Here is a 26,874-nt window from a genome sequence, read left to right on the forward strand (position 1 = left end):
AGCCCCGGCCGAGCAGGGGGGCGCGGCTGCACCCCGCGAACATGGGGGGGGGCTCGCTCTCCACTCGCCAGTGCCCTCCTCCCGCCGGCTTGATCCCCCCGCCGTGCCTGCAGCCCCCAGCAGCGTCGGCAAAGGCGGCCACGGCAGCAGCGGGGAAGCGCACGGCGCGCACGGCCCCCCCCCCCCCGCGCGCTATAAAGGCGGCCCTGCCCGCCGCCCACCTCCCGCCAGCCCTCCCTCCTCCTCCCGCCCTCCCGGCGCGCCCGTGGGGCTGCCAGTCCGTCCTTGGGTTCCACGCCGGCCGCCCCCTCGGGCCGCTTCCCCCGCCCGCGGAGAGCTCCCGGCGCTGCCCGGCTCTTTTCCTTCCCGCAGGCCCCGCGGCGGTGATGGATTACTCGTACGACGACGACCTGGACGAGCTGTGCCCCGTCTGCGGGGACAAGGTCTCCGGCTACCACTACGGGCTGCTCACCTGCGAAAGTTGCAAGGTAAGCGCCGCGCGCGCCCGGCGGGCCACACCAGGCGCCCCAAGGCGGACCCGCGGTCGGCCGGGCTGGGGCGGGCTCCCCGCGCCCGCGGGAGGACGGCCAGGGCAGCCTTTCCCGCCCCGTCTGTCGCCGGCTGCCCCTCCCGTTGTCCCGGCCGCACGGGCCGCGGCTAATAGGCTCTGTAGTCCGGGAATGGTTGTTTTCTGTTCGGCGCTTCTGCTCTCCGGAGGACTGGCCGGCCAGGGCTCTTCGCGGCGGCGGGGCAACGGGGCAGGGCCCGAGTACCCTCGCCCTCGACGCCCCATCCACGCCCGCCCCAGGAGGGTTCCAGGGCAGCGGCCGAGCCCCCGCGGGAGTCCGCACGCGGCCGCCTCCTCAGAAGCAGCGTCGCCTCCACGGCGCGGAGCGGGGGCAGTCCTCGGACGCGCGGACAGTGGGGCGCGGAGCGGGGGCAGTCCTCGGACGCGCGGACAGTGCGGCGCGGAGCCTGCGAGGCAGCGGAGCGCTCGCCAAGGCCGCGGGATCCGCTCGGGGGGAAGGCTCGGAAGAGCGCGAGCGGCATCCAGCGTCTCCGGCCTTCGCGGCCACCAGGAGCGCGCCGCGGTCCGTGCGAGAATCCTCGCGCTCTCCGAGGGGCCCTCCCTGGGATCCGCCCGGCGAGGCTTCGGGGCGACCGGAGGCGTCCCTCGGCTCCGCGCTGCGTGCCCGGAAATCGCCGCGACCGAACCACCGGCCGACCGAACCCCGGCGCCAGCCCCGAGCCTGCAGGCCCGGCCCCATCGATTCGTTTCCGTTCCTTTCGAAGACGCGCCCGGGGAGGGACCCGCCGGATTTCCAGGCTGGCCCTTTCTCGGACGGGGCGCGTTCAAACGAGGGATACCGCGGGGGACGCCGATTCGAAGTCGCTCCGGTTCGGAACGGGCGGGGGGTTGGCGAAGTCCGTTTTCGGCCTCCTTGGGCACCCGTCAGCGGTCTCCAGCGCGCGGCGCGGGGAACCTGGAACAACCCCAAAAGCATCACGACTACAGAATAATAGTGGAGAAATCAAACGTGTGAAGGAGGAGAGCGGAGCGAGTGGGAGAGAGAGCCGCGCAAAACGCGCCTGGGAGAAGGCTGGCCCTCTGCGCTCTTCCAGCTTCCTCGCAATCCACACGTTCCGGGGCTCCTGGGAATGGTTGATTTAATTTGGTGCGGAACGCGGGGCACGCCGGGCTTTGAAGGGGGAGCGCCGGGAGACCTCGGTCGATGCACGGGCGAAGCGAAATCGCCGCCGGCTCCGCAGACGGGCGCAAAACGAAAGCGCCGCGCCCGGGCGACGGGGCGCTCGGGGGCGGCCGGCTCCGTCCCTCGGCGTGCCTTCGTGGGTGCCCAGCGCGGCTTCCCCCGCGAGAAGCGCCGGGAAGGGCGCTTGCTGCGCGGGGCGCGCAGGAGGGCGAGGGCGCGGCTGGGCGGAGGCAGCCCGCGGCTCTGGGGGCTGCGGGCAAGAGGGCGCTTCGGACTCGGAGCGTCGCGCCCCCGCCAATAATTGTGCCGGAGTTGCCAGCTGAAGTTCCTCCCCGTTGGGAGGCTCCGTGCCCCGGGAATAACCGCGCAGCCCCCGCCCCGCTCCGCTCCGGGAAGGAGCGACAGTTATTTCGGGGGAGCCCCCCGCCCCGCTTTCTTTGGCTGGCGGCCTCGCTTCTGCCCCGCGCCGCGCTCCAAGGCTTCCCGCAGCCCCCGGACGGCCTCGCCCCCCTCGGCCAGTGCGGAGGCAGCCCCGGAGCCGGTGGGGGGGCCGCAAGGAGAACCCCGCCGCCGCCGCAGCTGCACAAAGCTGAAACGTGGACCGAGGGGGGCGCCTCGGTCCAGGCCTGTGTGGAGGGGGAGAATTGGGCCCTGGGGGAGAGGTTCTGGGGTGCTCGGAGGAACCCCCGTCTCCAGCCGCCCCCATGTCCCGGTTGAGCTGCCTGCAGCAGCTGAAACATGCCCGCCCCCCCAGGAAGTGAATTTCCTGCCGGCCTCCGTTTGCTGGCCCAGGGCTTAGCCGGGGGGGGGGGGGGCGTGGGATGGTGTGCTGAGACCGGGGCTGAGGCTGGACCCCTAAGCGCTAAGCTCCCATATCCCATGCAGCTGGGGCTGATGGGAGCCGGAGTCCCAACAGCACTGGGAAGCCCTCGGTTCCCCCTCTCTCTGCCCTAAACTTTAATCCTTGGATAGTTGGACAGAAACGGGCAGCCCTGTAGGAGGAGGAGAAACGATCCTGCGCCCTCTGTACATGCTCAAAGAAGCCCGTACTCTTTTAGGTATCCTACTCTTTCACGTGCCCAGGGTGGAGGCGTACTGAGAAGAAAGGGCACACTCTGCATACACTCAGAGGTCCCCTTTTCTCTTGATGAGGTCACGCGTTCCAGGACCCATCCCTGATATATAAAAGTGGGCTCCGCGGTGCGGAGCGCGCATGGAAATGTACAGAGGGCCGGGCGAGCTTGCAGTGTTCGAATGCGTGTGTGCAATTAACAAGGATAATGATAACATTTAGTTTCAATATTATCAGAAGTTTAGCAATTAATATATACACATGCAGAGAGAGAGGGGGACCTTAGAAAATATTAAAACTAGATTTTTTAAAACCATAGCAATGGATAATCCTCAAACTTATAAGCATGACATGGTTTTATGGATCTATAACCTCTCGGCTGTGTAGGATCCGGTGCACTCATCGCTTATAGCTGGAATATGGTGGCCGTGCTAATTCGGGATGATGGATATTGTAGTCTGCCCTATCGGGCGAGCATCAGGCTGCAGAAGGCTTGGGAAGGGCATGGTCAAGGTGCCAGGGAGGAAGCCAGCAGCCATCGGCTTCCTTTCCTTCTTGTGTCGTTTCGTTTCCCATCGCTGATATTTGAAGCCCTTTGGGCTGGACTACAACCTCCATGGGCCCCGGTCAATATGGCCAGCGCCCTCCTAGCTGGCAGGCCGACCCGTCTGCGAGAGCCTCCAGCTGCAGAAGGCATTCAGTCATGCCCAGAAGTCTTTTGGGGAGAGGCGTGGGGCAGAGAAGGACGCGCGTCTCTGCGCGGTTCGGCAAGCAGGACATTCTTAGGGGGCGGGAGCCCCCCTCGGCCATGAGGCTCTTCCGGGTGGTCTCCTCGGGCCGCCCCTCTGGCTAGCCCACCGTGCAGGCCTGTGAGGATAAAGGGAGGGTGACGGAGCCAGTCAAGGATCGAGCGGTCAGTGTACGAAATGATGGCTGAGGTGTGATTTGGTCTCTGCGCGGTTTATCGCTTCTGTATGCCCTTCGCACTGCCGTGTCCAGGAACAGCTGGCAGGAAAGGGTTAACCGAAGTCGAGCTCTTAGCCTCACCCCCCCCACCCCGTTGCCTGGATCAGCCCCTCACTCCCCGGATTTGAACCCCGAGCCAGAAATCCACTCCCGCCTCTTCCAACCTGGTGCCCTCCAAAATGCCCAGGACTAGACCATCTTTCGTTTCCACCCAGCATCAGGCAGAGCGTGTGGGGATGATGGAGCTGGTAGTGCAGCACATCTAGGAGGTGCTTGGTCTCGGGGAGGCTGATCGGCTATCAGCGATCAAATCGATGGATTATTTATTTATTGTATTTATTTAAAACATTTCTATGCCGCCCCCATCGCAACAAAACCTCGGGGCGGCTCACCACCAAAACAAAAACACGCACAATTAAGAGCTCCACACCAGCTCGTTAGAACGGTGCTGTCTTCCGGATGGGTCCAGGTTTATCGCGTTACGGATTCAGTGAAGGAATAACGCCACGCGCGTTTACTCCTCTACACGCGCGGGTCATTGGCGGCACACTCCTGCGCCTCTTTAGGCATAAACAGGCCTCGCGACGCCTGCAAGCCCCGGCTGGCTCTCCTGGGTGTTACGGGACTTGCGCTGCCCCGGAGCAAAGCTGGTGCCGCTGTCTCTGTTCTGGAACGCCCGGGCAGAAGGGCGGGCGGGCAGGCAAGCTCCTGAGCATATGCGGAGTGCCTCCTTGCATTTTCTTCCTGGGCGCACGCCCCAGGCGGAGCCCCAGAACCTAATGCGATGGGGGTCGAGGGACGCGGAGGCATCTCCGGCCGCCATGAAACACCAGGGGCCCTGCCTTCCTCCCCTCTCTCAGCCTTCCCTGTCCCCCCTCCCGCCTCTCCCGTGCAGGGCTTCTTCAAGAGGACCGTGCAGAACAACAAGCACTACACGTGCACGGAGAGCCAGAACTGCAAGATCGACAAGACGCAGCGCAAGAGGTGCCCCTACTGCCGCTTCCAGAAGTGCCTGGCCGTAGGCATGAGGCTGGAAGGTGAGTCGCGCGTCCCCTCCCGGTTGCGTGTCAGAGGCGAGGTGGTGGCCCTCCCCTGGGAGCTCGCTAGTGACCAAATTCCCCCCTCCGGCGCATTTAACGCTTCCCACGACCAACAACCCCGCGAGATGGAGCTTTCTACCTTTGCGCGCGTTTCTTCTGGCACGGGCAGCGGAAAGACGACCACGCAGGGGCTGCCTGCTTAATCCTTCCCCGCTCCCGCATTTTCTGCCACCCACCGCCCACCACCCCGGGGGCAAAACCCCTAAAGATGCGCGTGTGCATTTATGGAGCGAATGCACCTCCTGTCCCCGCGTCAGAGGGCGAGTTTGGAAGGCGCAGCGTGGCAGAAGCGCGGAAAGCGCTTTCTCTTTTACGGAAAGCGCTTTCCATTCGCTTCACTGGGACTTGCTCCCAGGTAGACCCGCTGAGGCGCAATTAAAGGCGGTCCCCGTAACAAGAAGAAAAGAATTGTGCTGAATGCTGGCTGGATCCCACATTCCTGCTAGCAATGCATGATTATTCATCTTAATATACCATGAATGCCGTAATGGCGATCAGCCCTTTATCAGCGAAGAAATAAGGGTTGCTTTTAAATCTGTGCCTGTTGTGAACCGTCCCGAGACGCTAGTCATGGGGCGGCCTATAAAAGCTTTAACGAATTCAATTGAATTCAATTAGGGCGACCGTATTCTCGAGCGCATACAATGCGCAGCTTTCCTCACCGTTACCAAGCGGTTTGCACTTCTCCGCAAAGGTGCTTTGCGCGGCTCGACCTCCCAGGAAAGCTGAGGGGCGCCCCCCTTGCCCCCCACCCCGCCGAAGCGGGAGGCGATGTTTCTGGCTGCCCAGAGGGCTCTGCCGGCCTGGCCAGGTGCTCGGGCGGTGCGGCGCCCGGGGATGCTGCTGGCCGGCTGAGGGAAGCGAAAGCGAAAGCGCATCCTTCTCGGGAAGCGGAGGCAGGAACCGGCGGGGTGCTGGTGCCGTTACAGCGGCCTCTCTCCGCGCCCCAGAAGCGCTTCCGCCACATCTCCAGAGCAGCGCTCTGCATATGCTCGGGAGGACTCCCCCTCGCATCTCCCCAGCGGCGCCGAAAGCAGCCGCCACCCCCCTCCTGTCAGGCACTGGAGGTGCCAGGCTGGCTCAGAGTCCCTGGGCGCGCAGTGCGCGACCGGATGGAGCCCACGGTGGGGTCAGAGAGGGGGAGAGAAGGCTCGTGCGTCCTGCTCTTCGTGGACGGAGGAGATACACATTTCCGCCCGAAGCCCCGCGTGCTGTTGGCACGGGGGCAGCCTGGCGCTCCCCCAACCCCATTTCTTTGGAGCACAACTCCCTCCAGCCTGTAAGGTTGCCAATGGCCAGGGAGTATGGGACCTGTACTCCAGAACATTTCCCATCACTGCCAGAGTTAGGCTTCCGATATTCTTGTAAACACACTTAAGGCAGAGCCCTGGATACCCATGATAGCAATACCTTTATTGGATCGACTCAGAAATACACAAGATCTCGAGATCTCCTTGCCAGGTGTTTCAAAAGGTGTGATGCTTAAGTGAAGCGGGGGGGGGGGGAGAGGAGAGCAAAAAGGGCTGCTTTGCCGTAACATGGAACTGGGCTCCAGCAGGTGATGAGACGGTTCCCAGTTTCGTGGAACACAAAATAGGCAACTGCGTTTGATCCGTTTTGCGGCACATAGAAAAGGGAGCCGGCCCCCATCCTGCCTTTTCTAACACTTTGTCTGAAGAGATCTCGGGGCTTGCTTTGAGCTGACCTGATAAAGGGATCACATGAATATGGATTTTTTCTTAGGGCTACGGCGCGTTTCTTCCATGAATGTGTGCCGTACGCTTTCCTCTTGGTAAACACGATCACGTTCACACAACTGAGAGCAAGCCAGAGGGGTGGCGGGTTAACAGCTTTCGCAGCTGGCACAGGGCTCCGGTTGGCCTTGACACCATCTAACTACGGAAAGTGGGACAAGGCTTCTGCTGGCTTATCCACCAGGGATCACGGGGGGGGGGGGGGGCGCAGAAAATGATGCCCCAGCCAGCCTGTCCGCCCTCTGCCTTTTTCTCAGAGAACTCAGGAGTTTTGCTTTTCTGCATAGGCAGAACTCACGAAAGAAATGAGAAAGCTCTTATTTCTCAAGAGATCTTTCAAAACCAAAGCAAAGAAAGCCAGCCTAAAACGACTGATTTGGAGGAAGAAGAGAAGGGGGTGGAGGTTGGTGGCAGTATGCCGAGCAACCCTGCGAGGTAGGCTAGGACGAGACCCACTGGCCCGAAGTCCCCGGGGACAGTGGATGGCAACGCAGCCCCTGTCCAGTGCTCTGATCACTGCCCTGGCTCTCCCAGCTAGCGCAAGATTTGAACCTGGGTCTCCGTGGAGGAAGTCCATGTGGAACTATATATATATATTTTTTTACAAAAGCAACCAAGAATGAGAAAAGGGGAGGCTGTGCTTGAGGCCTCCTTCTTCTTCCCACCCCTAAGGACATCGCGAAAGTTCTGGCCAGCCCAGGTTCTGTTCACACAGTGGAGCCCTACCTGCAGGGCAGGTGCGCTCCAGCATTGCGGAATCCAAACAGCCGGCCTCCTCCCATCGGGTGCCTTGCAGCTGTGCTGGAGTACAACTCCCAGCATGCCCCTGGGCCGAGTGGGGCATGCTGGGAGTTGTACTGCAACGCTGCCGTGGGGCGCCCGGGTGAAGACGGCTACCGGCGCCTTGAAGGGCCTCGAGGGAAGAGAGCGCGGCATGGGGCCCTCCGCGGGAAGGCGCCTCGGGCCCGGACAGGCGAGGGGGCGCCCGGCACCCTGCCCCATGCCCGCGCTGCACGAGGAGCCCCGGGAGCGTGGGGTGCGCCAGGCCCCGCCTGTGGGCTCTGGGCAAGCGGGTCCCGCAGCCGCCCCGACGAGCTCGCCGGAGAGCCGGGCCCAGGCGCGGGGCGGCGGCGCGGGCTGGGCGCCGAGGAGCGCGTCGCCCCCTCTCCCCTCCCCTCCCCTCTTCCTCTCCTCTCCTCTCCTCTCGCCCGCAGCCGTGCGCGCCGACCGCATGCGAGGCGGGCGCAACAAGTTCGGCCCGATGTACAAGCGCGACCGGGCGCTGAAGCAGCAGAAGAAGGCGCTGATCCGCGCCAACGGCTTCAAGCTGGAGACGGCGCCCCCGCCGCCGCCGCCGCCGCCGCCGCCGCCGCCCATCGTGTCCCCGGTGCAGGCGGCGGACTACAGCGGCCTGCCCGCCGCGCTGCACGGCCTGGCGCACCACCCCGGCGCGGCCAAGGCGCTGCCGCCGCCCAGCGCCGCCGCGATGACGCCCGTCGACTACGAGCGCGGCCCCTACGGCACGCCGGCGCTGGCGCTGCCGCTGCCCGCCGGGCAGGGGGCGCTGGCCAGCTACCACTACCCGCCCTTCGCCAGCCGCGCCATCAAGTCCGAGTTCCCGGACCCGTACGCGGCGCATCCCCACGAGGCGGCGCCGGCGTACCCCTACCCGGAGCCCTACCCCGGCGCCGGCGGCGGCTCCCCGCCCGCCGCGCCGGACGTCCCCGACGTGATCCTGAAGCTGCTGCAGCTGGAGCCGGACGAGGCGCAGGTGAAGGGGCGCATCCTGGCCTGCCTGCAGCAGGAGCAGGGCAAGAGCCGCCACGACAAGCTCAGCACCTTCGGCCTCATGTGCAAGATGGCCGACCAGACGCTCTTCGCCATCGTGGAGTGGGCGCGCAGCTGCGTCTTCTTCAAGGAGCTGGAGGTGAGCGGCAGAGGAGGCGGGCGCCCCTTTCCCCGGCGGAGGCCCCTTTCCGCTGGCCACGCGCCCGGGGGGCGAGGAGCGGGAGCGCCTCCTGGGAGGCCTCTGGCCGGGGGGAGCTGGGGAAGTGTCTCGGGGCACGTGCAGAGTGCCGCCCCGAGGTGGAGGGTCGGCCCGTGGGTGCTTGCCTCCACATGCTTTGGCTTGCAACTCCCCCCCCCCTCACCTGAGCGTGGCCTGGCTTCTCCAACCTGGTGCCCTTCGGAGGTATAACTTGCGTCTTTCTGGGAGTCACTGCCCCACACACCTGGGGGGAGGCACAATCCCCCCCCCGTTTTAAACGATGACCAGAGAGGAACAGACCTGGCTGTGCGTAGCATCCCCTTCCCCAGACCATCTTGCACTGAGAGAAAGCCACCTCTTAAATCACAGGCGTTGGCCACCTTTTGACACTGTGAAGGGCGGTGGGGGGGGGTCTGTTACCAAGCGGCCCCCTTTGGCTGGCTAACCTAGCAGAACGACAGGGCTCTCTTTCCCCATCATCCCCGCAGTTCCCATCCATCCTTCCCAGCACCGTAATAAGGCAATGACGTTGAAAGGGGACGTTAATTGAACTCTTGCTGCCAGCCGTGTGGCTTTTATCGCGTCCCTCTAAATTCGTGTCCCGCGGCAATCGATGGGCGCAGCTCATTGGTGGCCTGGCCAAAGGGGCGCAGCTGCGATTTGGGTCACTGGCAGATTCCGACAGCAGACGGTCTCCCCTCGTGCCAAACCTGGGGGCCTCCTCCTCAGCCCCAGACCCTCCCCGAACCTCGTGTTCATTTCTGGGCGCACGGTGCCTCCAGAATGGCTCAGACTGGCTGTGGCGGGAGAGGAAGGGGCTTCAGGTCCAGCCCCCGTTTTCAGGATTGGGGGCTCGGAGCTCGCCAGCACTCCTGCGGTGGGACAGTGAGACCGCGGGGCGAGAGCTGATCTGTTGCTGCTGTGCGTTCGGTACTCTGTTAGATATCCATTAGGTCAGTATATGCAGCCTAGTATTCTGCAGATGTTTCGGGGGGGGGGCTAAAGCTCCCACCATCCCAGTCACTGGCCGTGCCGCCTGGGGCTGAGGGGAGGCGAAGTCCAGAAATAGCTGGTTGCTTCCCCTGGTATAGAGGGGGAAGCTGCGCTTGGCCCAAGGGCACGGAAGGCTTCCACCATGCTGGAGGGGAGATGGCCCGGGAACCACAAGCCGCCGCCTCGGGTTCCACAGTGGAAGCGTGGTGGGATATAAACATAATAAATAGATGCTTTTCTGAGATGGATGACATAGCGGCCTTCCCCAAACAATGCCCAGCATCCAGAGAGCACAAGTTCAAGGAAGTTGCATAGGGAGATTGCTTCATGCTGGGGGGGGGGGGGGCTTTGCAAGGGGGCTGCTTCCCCCTTTTCCCTGGCCCACGGTCAGTCTTCTTTGGGGGTCTGCAGCCTCTCCCAGCCCCCAGGCTCAGAAATGGCCCCAAATGCCCGGGCCCTGGAGGGTGGGGCGTTTCCATGGCTGTCGCTCTGTGGGTGCGCACCCACTTTCCACATGCAGGCCCTGGGTTCGACTCCTCCCGGGATCCCTGGGGGGCCGCTGGTACCGGCAGCCCTGGGCCGGAGGGGGCCCAAGCTGGCCGTGCTGTGCAGAAGCCGCTCCCAGGGTTCAGTGTTGGCTGTGGGAGACATGGGCGGCGGCGCCACCGGGCGGACTGGCCGCTCGGACCGGTTTCAGGCAGGCTGCTCTGGCCACCCCCGGGGCCAGCTGGAGTGGAGACTGATTTGCCTTCCCAGATATATCGTTTCATTTGAGGGCTAGTAATTCTGTCAGTCCAGGGCTGACAAATGAGAGGCCTGCCTGCCAATCTGCCGGCAAGAGTGATGCTCCGCCGTTCCTGCGGTGTCAGCCGCTGGAGAGTTACAGGCTTCGCTGGCCTTCGGAGGCGAGACTAATAACACCGCCAGGGCAGAGGTGGATTTGGGGGGGCCGCTTGTTTATGGAGGGCGGTGTGCGGCGAGGGCGGGCGAGCCGGGGGGAGAGGTCAGTGCTGACACCCATAAATACCCGCTCTAAGTGAGGCGAGATGAGAAGTGTCAGCCTCGGGGGAAAGATTTGCAGGGACGGGCGGGCGGGCGGGCAGCACAGATTGTGGCTCACGTCGTCCCCGTTTCAGCCACTTTGTCCTTTCGGTCGCGACATTTAACATATAATTTAAGGAATGGTGTCAACACAGATCGCTCTCCGGTGCCTGAACCACGGATCTGGCTCCACGTGACGGGAATCTCGGCCTGTGCGGGAGAGCACGAATGGACTGTTTGGGTCCATCCTTCCCCCAGATAATTGGAATAAAATGTCTTGTAGTCTTTCTTAAGGCTCTCCCATCCCCAGATTTGAGAGAGTTCAAGCCAGCGTAACATGCAGAAGGTTCAGGTCAGGCAAGGTAAGTCTCCTTTGCTCTCATCCCGGGACGGACCGGAGGCAAAGCACCTGTTGCCCCGCAGGTGCTCCTGGACTTTGGAGACCTTGTGGGAAGCGCAGGCCGGGGCGGCTGTGAATCCCTGCTTCCATGGCCGGAGCCTCCAAGGCCTCAGGACTTCCGCTGTGGAGCCAGCCAGGGCTCCAGGAGGTCTGCAGGGTGGGAGCCGTGCAAGCTGGGGCTGCAGATCGCTGGGCTGCTGTCGGAGCGTAAGGCAGGGCGTGGGCAGGGGGCTTCCGGGGAAAGAGAGTGCGCAGCCGGCACGCTCCGAGACCACCAGAGCGGGGGGACACGGCCAGGTGCCTTCCAGACGTTCCTGGCCGTGACTCCCCTAAGCCTCAGTACACACGACCCATCGTCAAGGTTCTGGGGATGGTTGTCCAGACCACCTGGGAGGGCTGCCTGCCTTGCCTGGGCAGGTGGAAAGCAAGCCCAGAGGTGACCAGAAAGACAGGGCGTGGGTGGCTAGTCCTCATGAGCCGCACTGCGTGTGTAGCCCTGCCAGCAGCCGTGTTGCGTCAGGGCTGCTTGTGCAGTTGGGCAGCCAGTCCTGCCCCAGAGCCACTCTTGGCTACAGAGAGTCGCCCGGGACATGCCCCCAAGTTCGGCGCCGGCTCACAGGTTTGCCCCAGCATGCCTTGCAAGTGCTCGCCCGGGCCGCTCGGCTCTGCGATCCCACCGGCCCCGTTGGCCGCTCTGGAGTCATGCCCCCCTCCCCGTGCCAGGTTTTGATCTGGGTCAGCGTGACCCCCTGTTTCTTTACTCAGCGCCAGAACATTTCTGGCTGCTGGGAACGTGCTCGCGGGCCGCTAGGAGGGAGATTCTGGGGGAACGGCTTCCCTCTGACGTCGCTTGGCTCGTGGCCACTTCTCCATCCCTTGGGCGCCTGCTGACGCTTGCGGCGAGAGCCCAGTAGCCGTTCGCAGAGCTGCTTCCCCCCAGCTCCTCCAAGGAGGTGCCTTTGAAAAGTTGCACCCTACCCCACCCTTCCAGACGTGGTGTCCTCCTGAGGTGTTGGGCTACGGGTCCCATCAGCCACAGCCAGCATGGAACTATCCCTGCAGCATCCTCTCTGTGCTGTCGGTTCTTTCCCCAAAGCAAAGTGGAAGAGGGGATATCCCGGCCCAGTCTGTACAGGGGTGTGTGGCATGAATACCGACGGCGGTTTTGGGAGGTTTATCCGTCTCTTTTGCAGGAGGAGAAGGAAGACGAAGGCAAGAGAGCTTTTCTCCCCTTTTGCAACTGCCCCATGTTCCTGTCTCCTCCAAACCCAGATCTCCCACACTGGGCCCACCTGAGCCCCACACGCATCCCAACCCCTCGGCCTGACCCAGTAAAGCGACTCTCACCTTCTCAGCCGAAGCTGTCAGCAGAGCCTCACCTGCGTAGGCCCCCCAGATGTGCTGGCACTGAGCCTGGGACATAGCTGGAGGGCCCCAGGTTGGGGGGGCAGGTGGAAGGGGAGCAAAGTAAACCTGTGATAGCCCGGCGTTTTTGGACAGCCAAAACAGGCTTCTTCCTGTTTCCCCAAGCATTCGGTCGCAGTGATGGCCTGGTTGTTGTGAGCCGTTTTGTGGCGCTTATCTGAGGCCACATGTTGTTCGGGTCCTTTTCTGCATTTGCAGACAAGCCTTTTTCCCATCACCTTGTCCTTCGTTTACATTTTCGGATATTTACTTTTGGATGTATCATTGTGCACGGCACGGCCCGTCTTGGACACCCTTCCCTGGTTAAATTAATCACGGATTTCTGTTTTTCATTAGTTGCTTCAAGAGTGCTTCATGCAGTGGGAGGAAATATTTAATTAGGAAAAATAATACTAGTAGTAATACCCGTTTTGGGTCACTTCGGGTCTGAAGCTCAGTGTTTCCCCCTCCGCTACCTGCCGCAGCACCTGGAAGATGCAGAGCGACTCAGAAAGTGGCCAGCGGCTCGGTTTCCTGGCTGGTCTTGCAGCCAGTTTCCTGCTTGTCTTTCAGGGGAACAGGGCGAGGGGGGGAGCTCCCCATCATGTCTGAAGGCGGTTAGTCTCTTATTAACGCCTCCAACTTGTGTGAGAATTTGATTGCCACCTTTTGCTCTGTCCTTTCTCCATTGGCCAGGTGACACCCTCTGATTTTCAGCAAATAATTGTCCACCTGCAGTTGTCGCATCCCGAGCAGCTGCTCAAAGGGGCGCGTGGGCAAAATTAGCTTTGCGTGACTATCCGGCACGGGCCTGCCAGCGCCATGCAGGTGGGCCTTTCAGGCCTCCTGGAGATGCTTGCGGAAAGAGTTCTGCTTTCCAAGCTGCTGTGAACGACTCGGGGGCAAGGCACAATCCCCAGCTGGCAGAGCATTCCCTCGCCCAAATTCAGGGGTTCCTGTCGTTTTCAAAGTGGACTTTTGTTGGGAAGCAATGTTGATGTCTTAATCCTTCCCAGATTCTTCCAGGTGAGGCTCCTTTCAAATCCAGAGGCCTTTGGCCTCTCAGTCGGAGTTGCCCCCTTCCCCCCGGGGAGGCCGGCACCTCCAGCCCCAAGTGGTCACATTAGCCAGACCGCCAGACAATTTGCACCTCCGAATAGTCACTCTGGCCAGCGAGCCCATTGCTGACGGAGCACCCTTCTGGAAATAGCCTTTTGCTCTCCCTGGGGCTTCGAGTTCCAGAGGTCAATGGTCTCACAAGCTGCGTTCTTCCCCCTTCACGGAAAGCGCAGCCATTTTTGTCAGAAAGCCCCTTTTCCATAATTGGCCAGGGGCTAATAGAGTGTTTCTTGGAGTTCTTGTCACATTCTCATTATTTCTCACTTTTATCTGGTTCAGATAAAGACAATTAAAGGCTCCCAAGTCAGAAATGCTCTCTTCACAGCCTGCCTTGATTGGAGGGAGCTTGGAAATGAGAGGCTGGCTGGCTTGGGGTGCCATCCGATACCCGTTTAGACAAAATCTGGGACTTCTGGCACTTGTAGGGCCTTTTCCGTGCGCAGAGGTTACAACCCCCAGGTTCGTTCCATGAAAATTGGTGGAAAGTGTTACGAAATGCATAGTTACCAAGCACGGAGAAGGTCAAGTCTGGCTGAAGGAGAATCGGCACAGCTTCTGCAAAAGTAAGTCCTGTTTTGCTAACATTTTAGAGTTCCTTAGAATGTCAAAAAGCTGGTGAGAGTGCATGACTTCAGTATATTGCCCTGGATGCCCAGGTGTTGGGGAACAAAACTCAGAGGCTGCTCGTGCATTTAGATTGTACAAATCACGTACATTTTCACCCAGGTTCTCTAGAAATTGGCTTGCCTCCCGCCTCACGAGTTTGTGTTCATAGCCGCAATCTCTGTTTTGTGCAAACAGGACAATTGTACAAAAGGTGGCCCCGAAAAATCTTAAATCTGGTGTGAATTTCCCCCCACCGGCTAAAGCATGACATGCCCTGTTTTAAGTGTGTACAGTTCCAAACTATTTTCTGGCCGTGCTTTGAGTCGAATTTGCAGAATTGGGTTTTGCCTGCCTGCTTGCGGAACCCGTACCCACATGCTTTATAAACAGAAGCGGCTTCTGCTTGGTCCCACTTGGCACCTGGTCCCGCTTACCTGGCTGGCCGCAAGGAAGCCAGTACCCCGTCCTCTTCCCCTGCACTGTATCCTCACCACAACCCTGTGAGGTAGGATAGGCTGAGAGTCACCGGCAGGGCCAGTGAGCTCCAGGGCCGAGTGCAGACTTGAACCCGGGTCACCCATGCCCCAGCTCTGCCCTCTCGTTGGCTCTTGGAAGCTAGCCCAGGGGTCTGATCCTGCATACCTCCTGTGTCCCTGGCTGGCTTCACAGAAGTTGTTCTTGGTGTGTCTGTCTTGAAAGACTTGTGTGGCAGTTGTTGGCACTGTGGGTTTAGCGCCTTGTTGACTGTGCTCCTGGTGACTCTGACGTGAAGCTCAGCACATGTTCTGGCTCAATAATTCAGGCCTGGGGGCTTGGGGGAGGCAGTTTGAGGGGCCAAAAGGGTGTGCAGCTTCTTGCAAGGAAGTGTCTGACTTTTTATTAGCCTTGGCCACATCCTCAATGTGGAAGGAGTATCTATTTATTTATAAAGTTTGTATGCCGTCCAATTACTAATGTCTCTGGATGGCTAACAGCATGAATAAAATGATGACCCACTCGCTAAAGGATCAGAGCTTCAGATCCCTCCCATTCGGCAGGGCTCTGTGACTGCTTGTCCCCGGGATATTCTGGACCGCAGCTCCCATCATCCGTTGCCGTTGGCCATGCTTGCTGGGGCTGATGAGAGTTGCAGTGCATGACACCTGTAGGGCACCCACCAGATTACCTGACCTCCTGTATTGCCTCAGCTTGAACGTGCTAATTAGACCTCGGATTGCTCTGCGAATTCCACAAAATGTAGCTGTCATTTTGTGGCTGGTTGTGTACGTGTGCTAACACGGCTAGCCTCAGTTGTCTAGCCTGTACGCTGGGCACAATGGAGAAATGGATCTCTATTGGCTGGAATGAGGAAAGAAGAGTCCCCCCCACCCCCCCCAGCCCGCGACACATGTGCAAGGCACTGAGCTGAGAAATATATTCGGGGGCACGCAGAGGGCAGAAAGGCCTGCAAGCTCTGCTCTTAAGCCAGTCTGTTTCAGGTCAGCCTCAGTTGGCCAGTCTGTGAAATGGCAATGGTGGTGGCCTGCCCCCCCCCCCCGTGTTTTTTTTGTTGGTTCATGCGGGCCCCCCCCCCACCCAAAGTTTTTCCAGCAGTAGTGGCTGTTCCCTGACTTGCTGGTTAATTAAATTTATTCAAAGGCTGCCCATTGGCTTCACGCTCTCTGGGCAGACTTACTCACTGTTGCAAGGAGAAAGCCAAGGCTTGTAGGCCTCCCCTGATGCCCCCCCTTGTGTGTGTATGTGTGTACACACACACACACACACACACACACTTGCTCTGTGCAGAAGCCCCATAAAAGCCGCCACCGCCCTCTGCTCCCCATCTATCAGCCCTGCTTTCTCGCCGCCTTTCGTTGGTTCGCTGGGGGAATCGCGCCCGCTCTCGGCGGCCACTCTGGCTCTGGCGTCACACCTGCCTCCTTTCCATTAGAAGCGCCTCACATAATGGCAGCGGAAGCCTGCATTCCCGGTGCGCGTGTGCCTGTGCGCGTGCACATGGGTGCGTAGGTGCTCGAGGGGCAATGCCTGCGCACATTATCCACCATGCGCTCGCTCGGCTCCCCTTTGTTGCTCTGCCAAGATGTTTGCTTTTGCTCAGCCGTGGGGTGGCGAGCAGATGGGAGCAGATTTCCAGAGGCCGAGGGCTGCGGGGGGATAGCGCTCATACCCCTAAACACGATGCTCAGATGCGACATGCTTTGGGGTGGGAAAATGGCTCCCCACGCGGAGCTCCGACATACGGGCCATGGCAGACCGGGCGTCGTTCCGATTCTGTTCCCACAGCGGCCAACCGGCTCGCCCACGGCAGAGCTGCAAGCACCCTCCTGCCTATCATCCCCAGCAGCTGGTGTGCTTCATTTTGTCTGCCTTTGCTACCTGTGCTTGCTCGTCACTGTCCCAGCGAATGAGTCGGGCGTGTCTGTTTGAGCCCCGGCACCGAGCGCCATCCTGCCCAGGCACTGGGGCAGGGCGCAGAAACGGGCCGGCCCTGGTCGAGGTGGCCGGCCCAGCGTGGAGAACCTGCCGCTGCAAAGGAACGGTTGCTTCCTGCCCCTTTGCATTCGGGGCCCTTTTATTTCAGCGCGTGCAGGCTCCCCCTTCCCAGCAGGGGCGCATAAATCTGCGAACCTGCATCTGAGGCAGTCCGTGAAGCTTTACGCTGCAATTTATTTGCAAGCGTTTCACCTGCCGCAAGATTTGTGAATGCGATTCTTTCCCACCCGCTGTGATGATTACGCTCTAAACAATCTCCACTGGCCCCTCCAGCTCCCCTCTGCACCGATTTTAAAATTGGCCCCCCTCCCATACAGCTCTTAAACATCGAAATGTGAGTCGATTGCTCTACCAGGCAAGCTGCGGAGAGTCCGCAGGCCTGTGGCACTGGGTGGAGCGAAGCGGCTCGCTCGGCCAACGGATGCTGAGCCGCGCGGGGCAGAGCTGTTGGCATTCGGGGATGCGTCAGACGCTCCTAAATTAGCCTGCTGGTGATGCAGTGGCCCCTGCACTGGGATTCACCCTGTGGTTAAACTGGAAAATTCCGTAGCACAAGATGCAGCTGTGGCTGTCGCTTTGGATGGCCCAAAAAGGGGAGAGAGCCAGTTTCTGCAGGGGGATGCGGTCCGTGGCTGCTAGTCCCGGATCGGAGGCGATGTGGCTGCCAGTCTGACTTCTTCGGGGGAGCCCAGGCAGGACCTGCCAGTGGACGATTGCATGGCGGGGTGGAGCCATTTGCACGTGTGTGAGACACGATTGTATTGGTGCACTCGCAGCCTGCCAGGCATTGATCTGCGCAGGATGATGGAACAGATTTGCTGTTTCCAAAGGGTGCTTCCTGAGTCCTTGGGGTGGCTGCCATCTTGGCCTTGTCTCCAGAAGCAGGATGTCCAGAGTCCGAATGCGGGTGTGCGGACATGGAGGGTGGCTGCCCCCCCCCCGCCCCGACGAAGCGCCTCTGAGACGCTTTGGGGTCCCCTCCTCCCCTCGTGTGGAAGATGTGGGTAAAACTGCTGGATGGGCCGAGCCCACTAGAAGCTTCCCAGCCCGTTCCCACACACGCCTGCCCTGGAGGCTGCTCTCTGCGGCTGCTCCCGTGAGCGTTCCCCTCGGTGAACCGGTTTCGTGGCTTCCCCGCTTTGGCCACCTCCTTGAACAGGCGGTAGCCACGCCCTGGGGACGCCAAGGAAGCCGAGGGTGGTGGACTCGCCCAGAGACCCAGAAGAGCAGCCTCGGTGGGCGTTCCTTTCGGGGTGAGATGTCTCCCGGGGCAGCTGACATACAATCTCGGCGATTTTTGCAAGGGCCCTGTAAGGAAGGGCCATGCACCTGGGCACGCGCGTGTGTGCGCGAGAAGGAGAGAGTGAGAAAGCGAGCCAGAGTGTCTCTCAGCACACGGTCCTGACTATTCCGCACCACCAAATTCTGCGACCTGGGGCGTTTGCCTCCCAAAACGTGGCCAGGGGCCTGGAGGCCATCCTTGCCCCTCTGTGGAACAGCAGGTGAGCTCAGCCACCGCCGCTTTCCCAGCTGCACATTCCTGAACAGGGATGGCTGTATAAATGTATCTGTCCAGGGAGACACTGCCTCCTTTGTGCCGCCGCAACGGGGGCGTCTCTCTCTCTCTCCCCCCTCCCGTCGCTGGACGGGGGACGCGCCCAGCTGACACTGAAGAATCTGGGGAGAGTCTCGGCCCGGGGAAGATAAGGTGCAGCTGAGCGAGGCTGGCTTTGCTCGCCGTGTGCTTACGCTTCTGCCAAGCGGTTTCCTTCCCCCGTGCACAGGAAACGGTGGCCGACTTGCATGAAGCAGAAGCCAGGGGCCTGCGTGGCTGGGTGGGCTGCCGGAGCCTGGAGGCGGCCCCCCTGCCCGGGGGTGGGAGGGGGCACACCGTGCGCTCTCGGGAAGCGCAGTTCTGCTGGGTTCGCCCGCACGTCTCTAGCCTGCATGGGTGTTTCCGCTTTCCGCCAAGCTGGATCCCCCCCCAGTCCTGGACAACACCTAAGGCAGCTCCAGGGCCTCCGCCGGCCCCACATGGGTTCTTGCACGGCCTTTAAATTTCCCGAGAAGGCTTCCCATCTCCCCGGGGCCCCTTTTCGCTTCTCGCAGGTCTTTCTGGCTTTTGTGGATTCTGCCCCCTGCTTCTAAAGGGTGACGTGTCTGTCTCTAGGCTTGATTTTACGGGCAGTAAGAACTCTGAGCTAAACTTTACCGGTATTTGGGGGTCTGGGGCCTCCGCCTCAGTGGCCAGCCACCCCTGAAATGCCACCACCAAGTGCTTTGCCAAAACGAATGGAAAGAGAGCTAAAAGGTCCCTTGTTTCTGCTCGAATCCATCCCTCTTGTGGACTCGCTTGCTCGGCTCACTTTGCAGGCGAGGTCTGGGGTGGCTCATGCCTCCTCACACAGAAGGCGACTTCTGCTGTTCCAGTTTAATTCCGCCTTTCTTTAGAATCCAGAGGACTAGAACCTTAACTTTATTTTAGGTGGAGAACAATAGCTCAGAGGTAGAGCCCCTGTTCTGCAGGCAAAAGGTCTCCAGTTGGCAACTCCAGGTGGGGCTCTGACAATGCCTGCCTGAAGCCCTGCAGAGCTGCTCCTGCCGGCCCGTGTCAACAGTGCTGGCTCAAGGGGCAGCTGCAGTCTGACTCGGTAGCTCAAGGAGCTTTGCTGCCAGGCCGTATGAGGTGCAATAAATACCTACTTGGGCGCTCGCTTGGTGTAGCAGAAGGCGTCTCTGTAATGCCCGTTGGGAGACCAGCCCTGCTTGATCCGGCAGGCCAGCTCCCCATGGCTGGGGCACCCCCAGAGGAAGGGCATCCTTAGAGAAGGCCACCGTGGGCTTGATCCACCCTGGGGCTCAGCTCCTGTGCACCCGCGCCCTTTCTCATCCTCGCAGGTGGGAGACCAGATGAAGCTGCTGCAGAACTGCTGGAGTGAGCTGCTGGTGCTGGACCACATCTTCCGCCAAGTGCAGTATGGGAAGGAGCACACCATGGTGCTGGTGACCGGCCAGGAGGTATGGGATGGCGGCACGCCCGCACCTGCATGTGTGGGGGCAGGAAGCAGAGAAACAGCGCGAGGCAGAAGGGGCCTCCCGGGCCATCTAGTCTGACCCTCGCTCCAGCCGGCTCCGCTCACGACACGCCCACCATGAGGGCCGGAGGCGGTTATCTTTGCATGTTCGTTGCACTGTGTTCAGGAATTGCCCTGCCAGGTCGTATGAGTCAGGCCTTAGACCACGTGCTGTGCAGAAGAGGCGGAGAACCCGGTTGCCCTGCAGAGGCTCCTTTTAAAAAAATTATATTTATATGATATTTACTTTCAAGACACTCAAGGCCACTTACAGAATTCTCCTCCTCCTCTCAGTCTGATCCTCACAACAACAGCCCTGTGAGGTAGGATGGGTCGAGAGTCTGTCACTGGTCCAAAGTCACTCCGGGGAATAAGGAGCAAGAACGGCAGCACTGCTGGGAGGGGGGGAGAAGTCCAGCCGCCGCTCCGCTTCCACCTGTGGTCACCCATCCGGCCGCAGGCCCGCGTCTGTCTAGCTTAGCAAAGATGACTCAGCCCGCTATCCCGGCGTGTAGCCATGCAGGACCCAGCCCCAAGCCGCCTCCACCCCTGCAGATGGGAGCCGGAGTCCCGCAGCATCTTCTCCCGCATCCTTGACGTGCGGAGAACAAGAGTGCAGATTCCGAACTCGGGATCTTGCCATTCTTACAGTCAAGCTCGGTGGTCCGGGGGCCGACCTCAGGATGGCCGGGGCCACATTTCCCCCACAGAGGCTGGGCGTCCCTTGCAGGCCACGAGCTGATTTTGACCATTTTGAGCCTTCGTTTCGTTTCGAAATGAAAACAGTGGCAGAGGGCGTCGTGAGGGGGAACAAGCAGCCGTAATCTGGATGGGTTCCGTTCAGGATCAGATTTTGGGCTGGAGAGCATCCTCGCAGCTTTGGGATTTAAAAACAGCAACAGCAACATGTTCTCCCTCCTGAGTTGCTGCCCTCTGGGTGGGAGACAGAGGGGTCGTTCTGTCCAAACGCGTGCCCTGAACATTTCTCGGCGGAGGCTGCCCCGCAAGCCCGTTTCGTGCCCCTGAGCCTTGCCTGTCTCCTCCTGCCCAGGTGGACATGTCCGCAGTCGCCACGCAGGCGGGCTCCATCCTGAACAACCTGGTGCTGAGAGCGCAGGAGGTGGTGCTCCACCTGCATGCCCTCCAGGTGGACAAGCAGGAGTTCGTCTGCTTGAAGTTCCTGATTCTCTTCAGCCTTGGTAAGTGGAGGGGTGGGAAGGAGGTGGCTCGGGGCAGGTGCGGGTGAGCCAGCCTTGGGCCGGAGAAGCGGGAGAAGCCACCGCCGATGGGACTCTCGAGCCGGGAAGCTCTGGGGGAGGGCGTCCTCTGCAGGGGCCTTTCTGTGTTGGCCCCGAATTGGCTCGCGAATTCGTCTGCAGAGCCTGGGCTGGCAAGCTGAATAGCTGGACTGTCGAGGCAGGAACTGCCCCCTCCGCCTCCCCCTCCCCCTGTGTTCCTGATTTAAGGAAACCAGGAAAAGAAAATGCCTGCTCCAGCAGGAGCCGGGCCCGGTCCTTCCTGCCCCTGCTCATTTTCAGAGCAAGCTGTCCTCCAGGCCTGCCCAGCTCCCCACCCAATTGCCTGCGCAGGGCCGGCTGTGAAGACCAGCTCCCTCTGCAGGTTGCCAAAGGAGGCTGCGGCCAGGGTGCCATTCCTGGCCTCTCCACCCCTCCGGTTTTCCTTGCCCTGCCCCTATTGCCCCTCTGAATCGCCCTTCCCTACCTGGCGTCCACCCATCGGCCGTAGCCAGCAGGGATCCTGGGGGCACAGGCTTAGCGAAGGTTGCCCCTGAGCACTGCCGCTTTTTACTCGCACGCTCGATTTCTCTCCCGGTCTGAATGTTGGAGCGGTTCTTTTCTCGACGTTCTGGCATCCAAGTTCACACTTGTCTTGTCAGTTGTGCTGCCGTTTTGCAACCTCAGTGTGTTTTGCACATGGCCTTTGGAGTGGATTGTGTTGGATCAGCCAAGACCAAACAGAGCATCTTTCCCCTGCCCTGCCCTGCCCTGCCCTGCCCTGCCCTGCCAATCCCTCCCCTTCCCTCCCCTCCCCTCCCCTTCCCCCCCTTCCCTTCCCGGTTTTCTTCTCCTGCTGTACTGCACTGGCTGTTGCTCAAAACAGCCTGATAGGCCTTTGCAAAACAAGGAGTGGGGGTGATGGCCTCTTGCTTCGGGACGGAAGGCGAACACCTGGCTGGGTTTGCGTCAGAGGAATTTGGGCAGCCTTGGCAGCCACAGATCGCAAGCGATTGTCACCCAGCCTGGGGCACAGAGACATCGAGGTGGCTGCTTATCCCCTAGACATAATAACCGCCTGGGAGGGGAGGCAGGGCTGTGCGGGAGAGGCGTGGCTGGCTTGCCTCCCCCCCCCCCCCCCCGCTAGAAGCTATCCCCGCTCGCAGACCTCCGTGGCTGCCCATGCAGGGCTTCCTCTCCTCTCGCCTGTGGCCGGGGACTGGATGGTCATCTGGCTGCCTGCAGCCTGGCTTACGAACTGCACCAGCAGGCCGGGGGGGGGGGGTCGTCTCGTGCGCACCCCTCGGGGGAGCCGGCCTGGAGAAGCAACGCTCTCCCACCTCCAGTGCCCCTTCCTTTTTCTGGAAGTGCCCAGCACTGCGATGCACCAGGACAATGCTAGCGGCAGGATCTGGCCCGTCTGCGTCAGGGTTGGGCCCCTGTGGGAAATACTGCAGGCGGCTTTTCTGTGTGGGGCCAGAGAGGGACGGGCAGGGACTCTGCACTGAGCTGCCCCGGGCGAGCTGGCTTTGCAACCCGTATGCAAAAGCACCCCACGTATTTCCATGCCCCCCCCCCATTTCACACAGTTTCATTTTCTGCCGGTTATGTGAGCACCCCCTGCCAGGTTATTTCTTCTTCCCAAACCTGAAAGCTGAAATCCTGGTTGTGCCGAGTTCTGCGTCTTTTCTGCCCTCCTCACTTCGGCTGAAAGACTCTCTGTGCATGCTCTGGGGCTCTCTTGACTCTGTTTTTCTTAACGTGTTGTGTTCCTGATTGGAGCCCTAGGGCACCGGACTCTCCCCTGCCTTTTGCCAGGCGGAGAACCGCTGTGCATGCCTCCAAAGCCCCCTCTCTTTCCTCCTTTGCGCATTGCGTTGGAAGCTTCCACCCAGTGGCTCCCCGAAGCCTCCCGCCAGGAACAAAAGGTTGCCAGGCATGTGCCTCATCCGTGTCCATGGCCAACTTTCCTCTCCGGGTGCCGCCGATGCTCCGAGAGCATTTGCTCTTCCCAGGCTCAGCTGCAAAGATTCGCCCCCCTGATTATGCGTAGGCGGTAATTGCTCTTAACAGAGAATTTTCATGTTGTTGTTTTTTCCCTCTCGGTTGTGGCACAGTCCTGGCACATCCGCACACGCACGCAGGCAAGCACAAGAGGGGCCGTCCTTTGAGTCTAAATACATTTTCTCTCCTGAGCAGGTAAAGAAGTTTAATTAAAATTAGGGCTTCTCCAAACAGCAATATTTATGAGAACGGCACAGGTTAGCTTTGTTCTCCAGAAGGGCTTAATAGTGCCTTAATGGATTGACCCTCGCATGCGCCTGTCTGACTTCCATTCTCCTAGTAGCCACTCCAGGGGAGGGGAGCAAGAGCGGCTTTTTATGTGCCTGCATTCCCTTAAGTGGTTGCAATTTATCAGAAGCCTCAGGCAAACAAAAGCATCTCTGAATGCAAAGAGCACTCGAGGGCATAGAAAACCATCCCCACAGCTCCTCCTGCGCAAGGGGCGGCTTTGTGGAGGGATGGAGTCTTTGCAGCCGCCGCCGGGTCTCTAAATGAAGCGAGCTCAACGCTGTTATTTGGACAACATTCTTTTATGCCTTGCAGGAATGAAAAGATTATTCAAATATTCAATTAAACCGTGAATAGGGGTTCTTCTCCAAACCAGGTGAGTTCATCTGGATGAACCCGCTTTTGTTGAGCCAACTCGGGGGAGAGAAGATTTGACATTTAGCAACATAACTTCTAGCAGCTTTTTTCCCTTGCTTCTAATTCTTTCTCTTCTAAATATGAAAATTGCAATAACACCGTAGAGAGAAAGAGATTCCATAATGACAAGACTGATTATCCGAGAGGCGGAGGCAGGCGACAATATCGCGTTCGTGCTTCGGGTATTGGCAAGAAACTCCCATCTGGTTGGGAGGAATGGTTCTCTGGGGGAACCGTTCTCGAGCTGAACGGTTCCTCGGCCTTCTTGTCTGTACTTGTGTCCCTCTGAGACTGGCAGGCCTTCTGGAAGGCTCCATCCGGGCCTTGCTCACCACCCCCGTGGGCCTCTGGGTTCCCCCAGAGAGACACATCTCCTTCCGGACCACCCACCGCTCGGGGTTTTCCTCCCTCTCGCAAGCGAGCCCCCTCAAAGCCTTCGCCACCCTCCGTAAGAGCCGTTAGCACCAGGTGCCAGGGGCCGCGCTGCAGTTTAGCTCTGTCCAGCGCAAGGAGGCCTTCTCTGAAATCGAGTTCAGCCTTCAGGCTGGCGGGAGGAAAAGATGTTTGATTTATGTGGTGCTGGCAGAGCACAGGAAAAAACCCTCTGACCTGGAGAGCGTGCAGATTAAAATCCGGCACGTGGGGAAAACGGAGGAAATGGCATCCAGGACCATTGAACCGTTCTCGGTGGCGCGCGGCATCCCCTCCCTCGCCCCCTTCCTGCAGGGGCTGGGGACCACACGCTCTCCGCGCACCCCGCCACCCACGGCCCCCTCTCCCCTGCCCGGGAGCACGCTTCCCCTTGGCTCCGCGCCTCTCGCTCCGCGCTCGGGCCGAGTGGGGCTCTGGCGCTGGCACCTCGGCCAGCACGGCGGCTCAAAGGGCTCTCGTTATCTCTCCGTCGTCACACCTGCCAGCCGGCTTCTCTCGCCTCTGCACGCCACGCGGCCGCTCTGCGGAGGCAGCCGGGATCACGGTTTCCATGTCGGCTGAGCCGGGCAGATTAAGCTCGCCTCTCCTTCCGGCTCTTAAACGGAGCTCAATCCGGCAATCTAAAGGTTTGTTTGGCACGGCGTGGAGAGAAATCCTTCTGAGCTCTGTCCGGGTGGGCGGGGGGAGCGTGAGCGGCTGCAGCCGGCCTGCATGCGTGTGAGAAAGCGACAAGGTGCAGGATCTGCCCCGAAGGTCATCCCTCGACCTGAAACCGCGTGCAGGGAAAAGCAGGGCACACGCTTGGCGGGGAAGGGCTGCGAAGGTACAAGGCCTCGTGTTTGCACCGTTGGGTGCTCAGCTTGGGAAGAGAGGTGAAGGAAATTGTGTGTGGTGGGGCGACAGGGATTGAGGAGCAACCCTCTCCGCGTCTCCCAGTAGCGGGAGCCAGCCAGGTTGTCCCCCGAAGCGGATGGCGAATGGGGCGGCAGGGAAGTCTCCTAAATAAATAAATGGTGGAAGACGCAGGTCAGAGAACACCGCTGCACCCAGCCCGACGGAAATCGCTTCTACGAACTGGTGCCGGCTGCCCCTGCGAGCGGCTTGACAGGGCCCAGTTCTCGGGGAGCAGGCCCCTCTCCGTGGCTCCTTGCCTGGAGAGCTTGATGCCACCTCCAGGATCAGGGACCGTGGGCCCATGGGCACCGGCTGCTGGGGAGCATGGGCACTGAGTCTTGCCCTCCTACCCTGCTGGTGGAGCTCCTCGGAGCGGCTGTTTGACCGGTCCGGGCATGGAATGCAGGACTGGATGGACCCGGCGTTCTTCGGGTGTTCTGATTTTCAGCTTTAATGGCATCTGGAAATGTGCAGGTGAGGTTTTGCCCCCGGCTGACTTCTCTTCACGGTTGAAGCAGCACTATTCGTTTGTGTTCTGTGCCAGCACTTTCTCCCACCCTCCCGAGCAGCTGGAGCTAGGAGTGCTTACGCACGTGCCGTGGCCTCGTGGCCAGACCAGCCAAGGGCTAACGGAGCCCGGCAGGGGGCAGTCCTTGTGCCCCCACCCGACCGGCAGAGGGAGTGGAGAGCCGCTGTTGTGCCGAGTGCCTGGAACTCGGTCCTTGCGTCCGGATCCACCCGGGGGCTCCGAAACGTGTCTCCGCTCTCGGCTGCCTTTTCAAGCGCTGCGCTTGCTCCAGGCTCACACGGGCCCGGTTTGTCTTGCAGATGTGAAGTACGTGGAGAACTCGAGTCTCGTGAAGGACGCCCAGGAGAAAGCCAACGCAGCCCTGCTGGAGTACACGGCCTGCCACTACCCCCACACCATGGACAAATTCCGGCAGCTGCTGCTCCGGCTGGCCGACATCCGCGCCCTCAGCATGCAGGCGGAAGAGTACCTGTACCACAAGCACCTGAGCGGGGAGGTGCCCTGCAACAACCTGCTGATCGAGATGCTGCACGCCAAGCGGACTTGAGGGCCCGGGCAGCCCCTCCCCTCCTGGGAAGAGAGACGGACAGGCCCGGCCGGGGGGCAGTGTGGGGCGGGGGGGTGCCTCGTTGCCCCCTCCCACAGGCAGTCTAATTGCTCTGCTGATGAGGGGTGCTCTCGAAAGCCCCCCGGGCATGCAGATCCGGCCTCTGGCAGCCCTCGCTCTTCTGCTTTTGGGGGGGTGTGCTTGGATTTTGGGGGGCTGCTCTTCCCTGCCCTCCTGCCAGGGCTGGGGGGCAAGAGGGTTGCGGTTGCGGTTGGGCTTCGGGAAGAAGAGCGCGGCTTGCCTCTGTGGGACTCCCTTGTATGGCTTGCATGGCCAGTTCCCGCTCACCCTCCGCTGTGCCCAGCCAGGGAGTGGCCTTCGCCTCAGTCCGGCAGGAGACAGCTGGAGCCAAGCCTCGGCCCCGGGGGGAAAGGCCCCCGGGTCCCCCGCGATGGACGGAGGCTTGGGTGGGGGTGTCCGCTCGCTGCTGCCCTCCTCCTCGGCTGAGGTGCGGGCCTCGGAAGCACGGCGTGCGGGAGTCTGAGCAGCCTCGGAGCCGAGTCCGTTTGGCGTCCCTTTCGATTCTGATGTACTAGATCCTCCGTTTTTCTCCCACTGTTAAGCACATCGCTTCCCCCGGCCCTCGTTCTGCGGTGGGACGCTGTTCTGTCTCAGCTTACGATCGTACCTCGGGTGCATCGTGTCTCTGTTGGCGGCTCTGACAGACTCTGCGCGCTGGGCGGGTTTCTCACTGGTGCCGCAGCTTTTGCTGGTGGGGACAAAGGTCAGGGTCCGAGTGCTGCTGGG

General features: G+C 60.7%; 1 protein-coding gene across 1 annotated transcript; it reads left to right on the forward strand.

Moving 5' to 3' along the window:
- Nucleotides 1-386: 386 nt before the first annotated feature.
- NR5A1 (nuclear receptor subfamily 5 group A member 1) lies at nt 387-26,067 on the forward strand. Its single transcript, XM_044439951.1, has 6 exons — nt 387-488; nt 4,646-4,787; nt 7,819-8,531; nt 19,546-19,665; nt 20,773-20,920; nt 25,820-26,067. The coding sequence occupies exons 1-6, from the start codon at nt 387-389 to the stop codon at nt 26,065-26,067; spliced, it is 1,473 nt and encodes a 490-aa protein (XP_044295886.1).
- The last annotated feature ends 807 nt before the right edge of the window (nt 26,068-26,874 follow it).

This window comes from Varanus komodoensis, unplaced genomic scaffold (genome assembly GCF_004798865.1).
Source record: "Varanus komodoensis strain SLA01 unplaced genomic scaffold, ASM479886v1 scaffold36, whole genome shotgun sequence".
In the NCBI taxonomy this organism is placed as follows: Eukaryota; Metazoa; Chordata; class Lepidosauria; order Squamata; family Varanidae; genus Varanus; species Varanus komodoensis.

Bases quoted from the DNA above. Each gene is read 5' to 3' on its own strand.
- NR5A1 (XM_044439951.1), top strand. From the start codon at position 387: ATGGATTACTCGTACGACGACGACCTGGACGAGCTGTGCCCCGTCTGC. The intron at 489-4,645 runs GTAAGCGCCGCG...TCTCCCGTGCAG, and splicing joins TCACCTGCGAAAGTTGCAAG to GGCTTCTTCAAGAGGACCGT. The intron at 19,666-20,772 runs GTATGGGATGGC...CCTCCTGCCCAG, and splicing joins TGCTGGTGACCGGCCAGGAG to GTGGACATGTCCGCAGTCGC.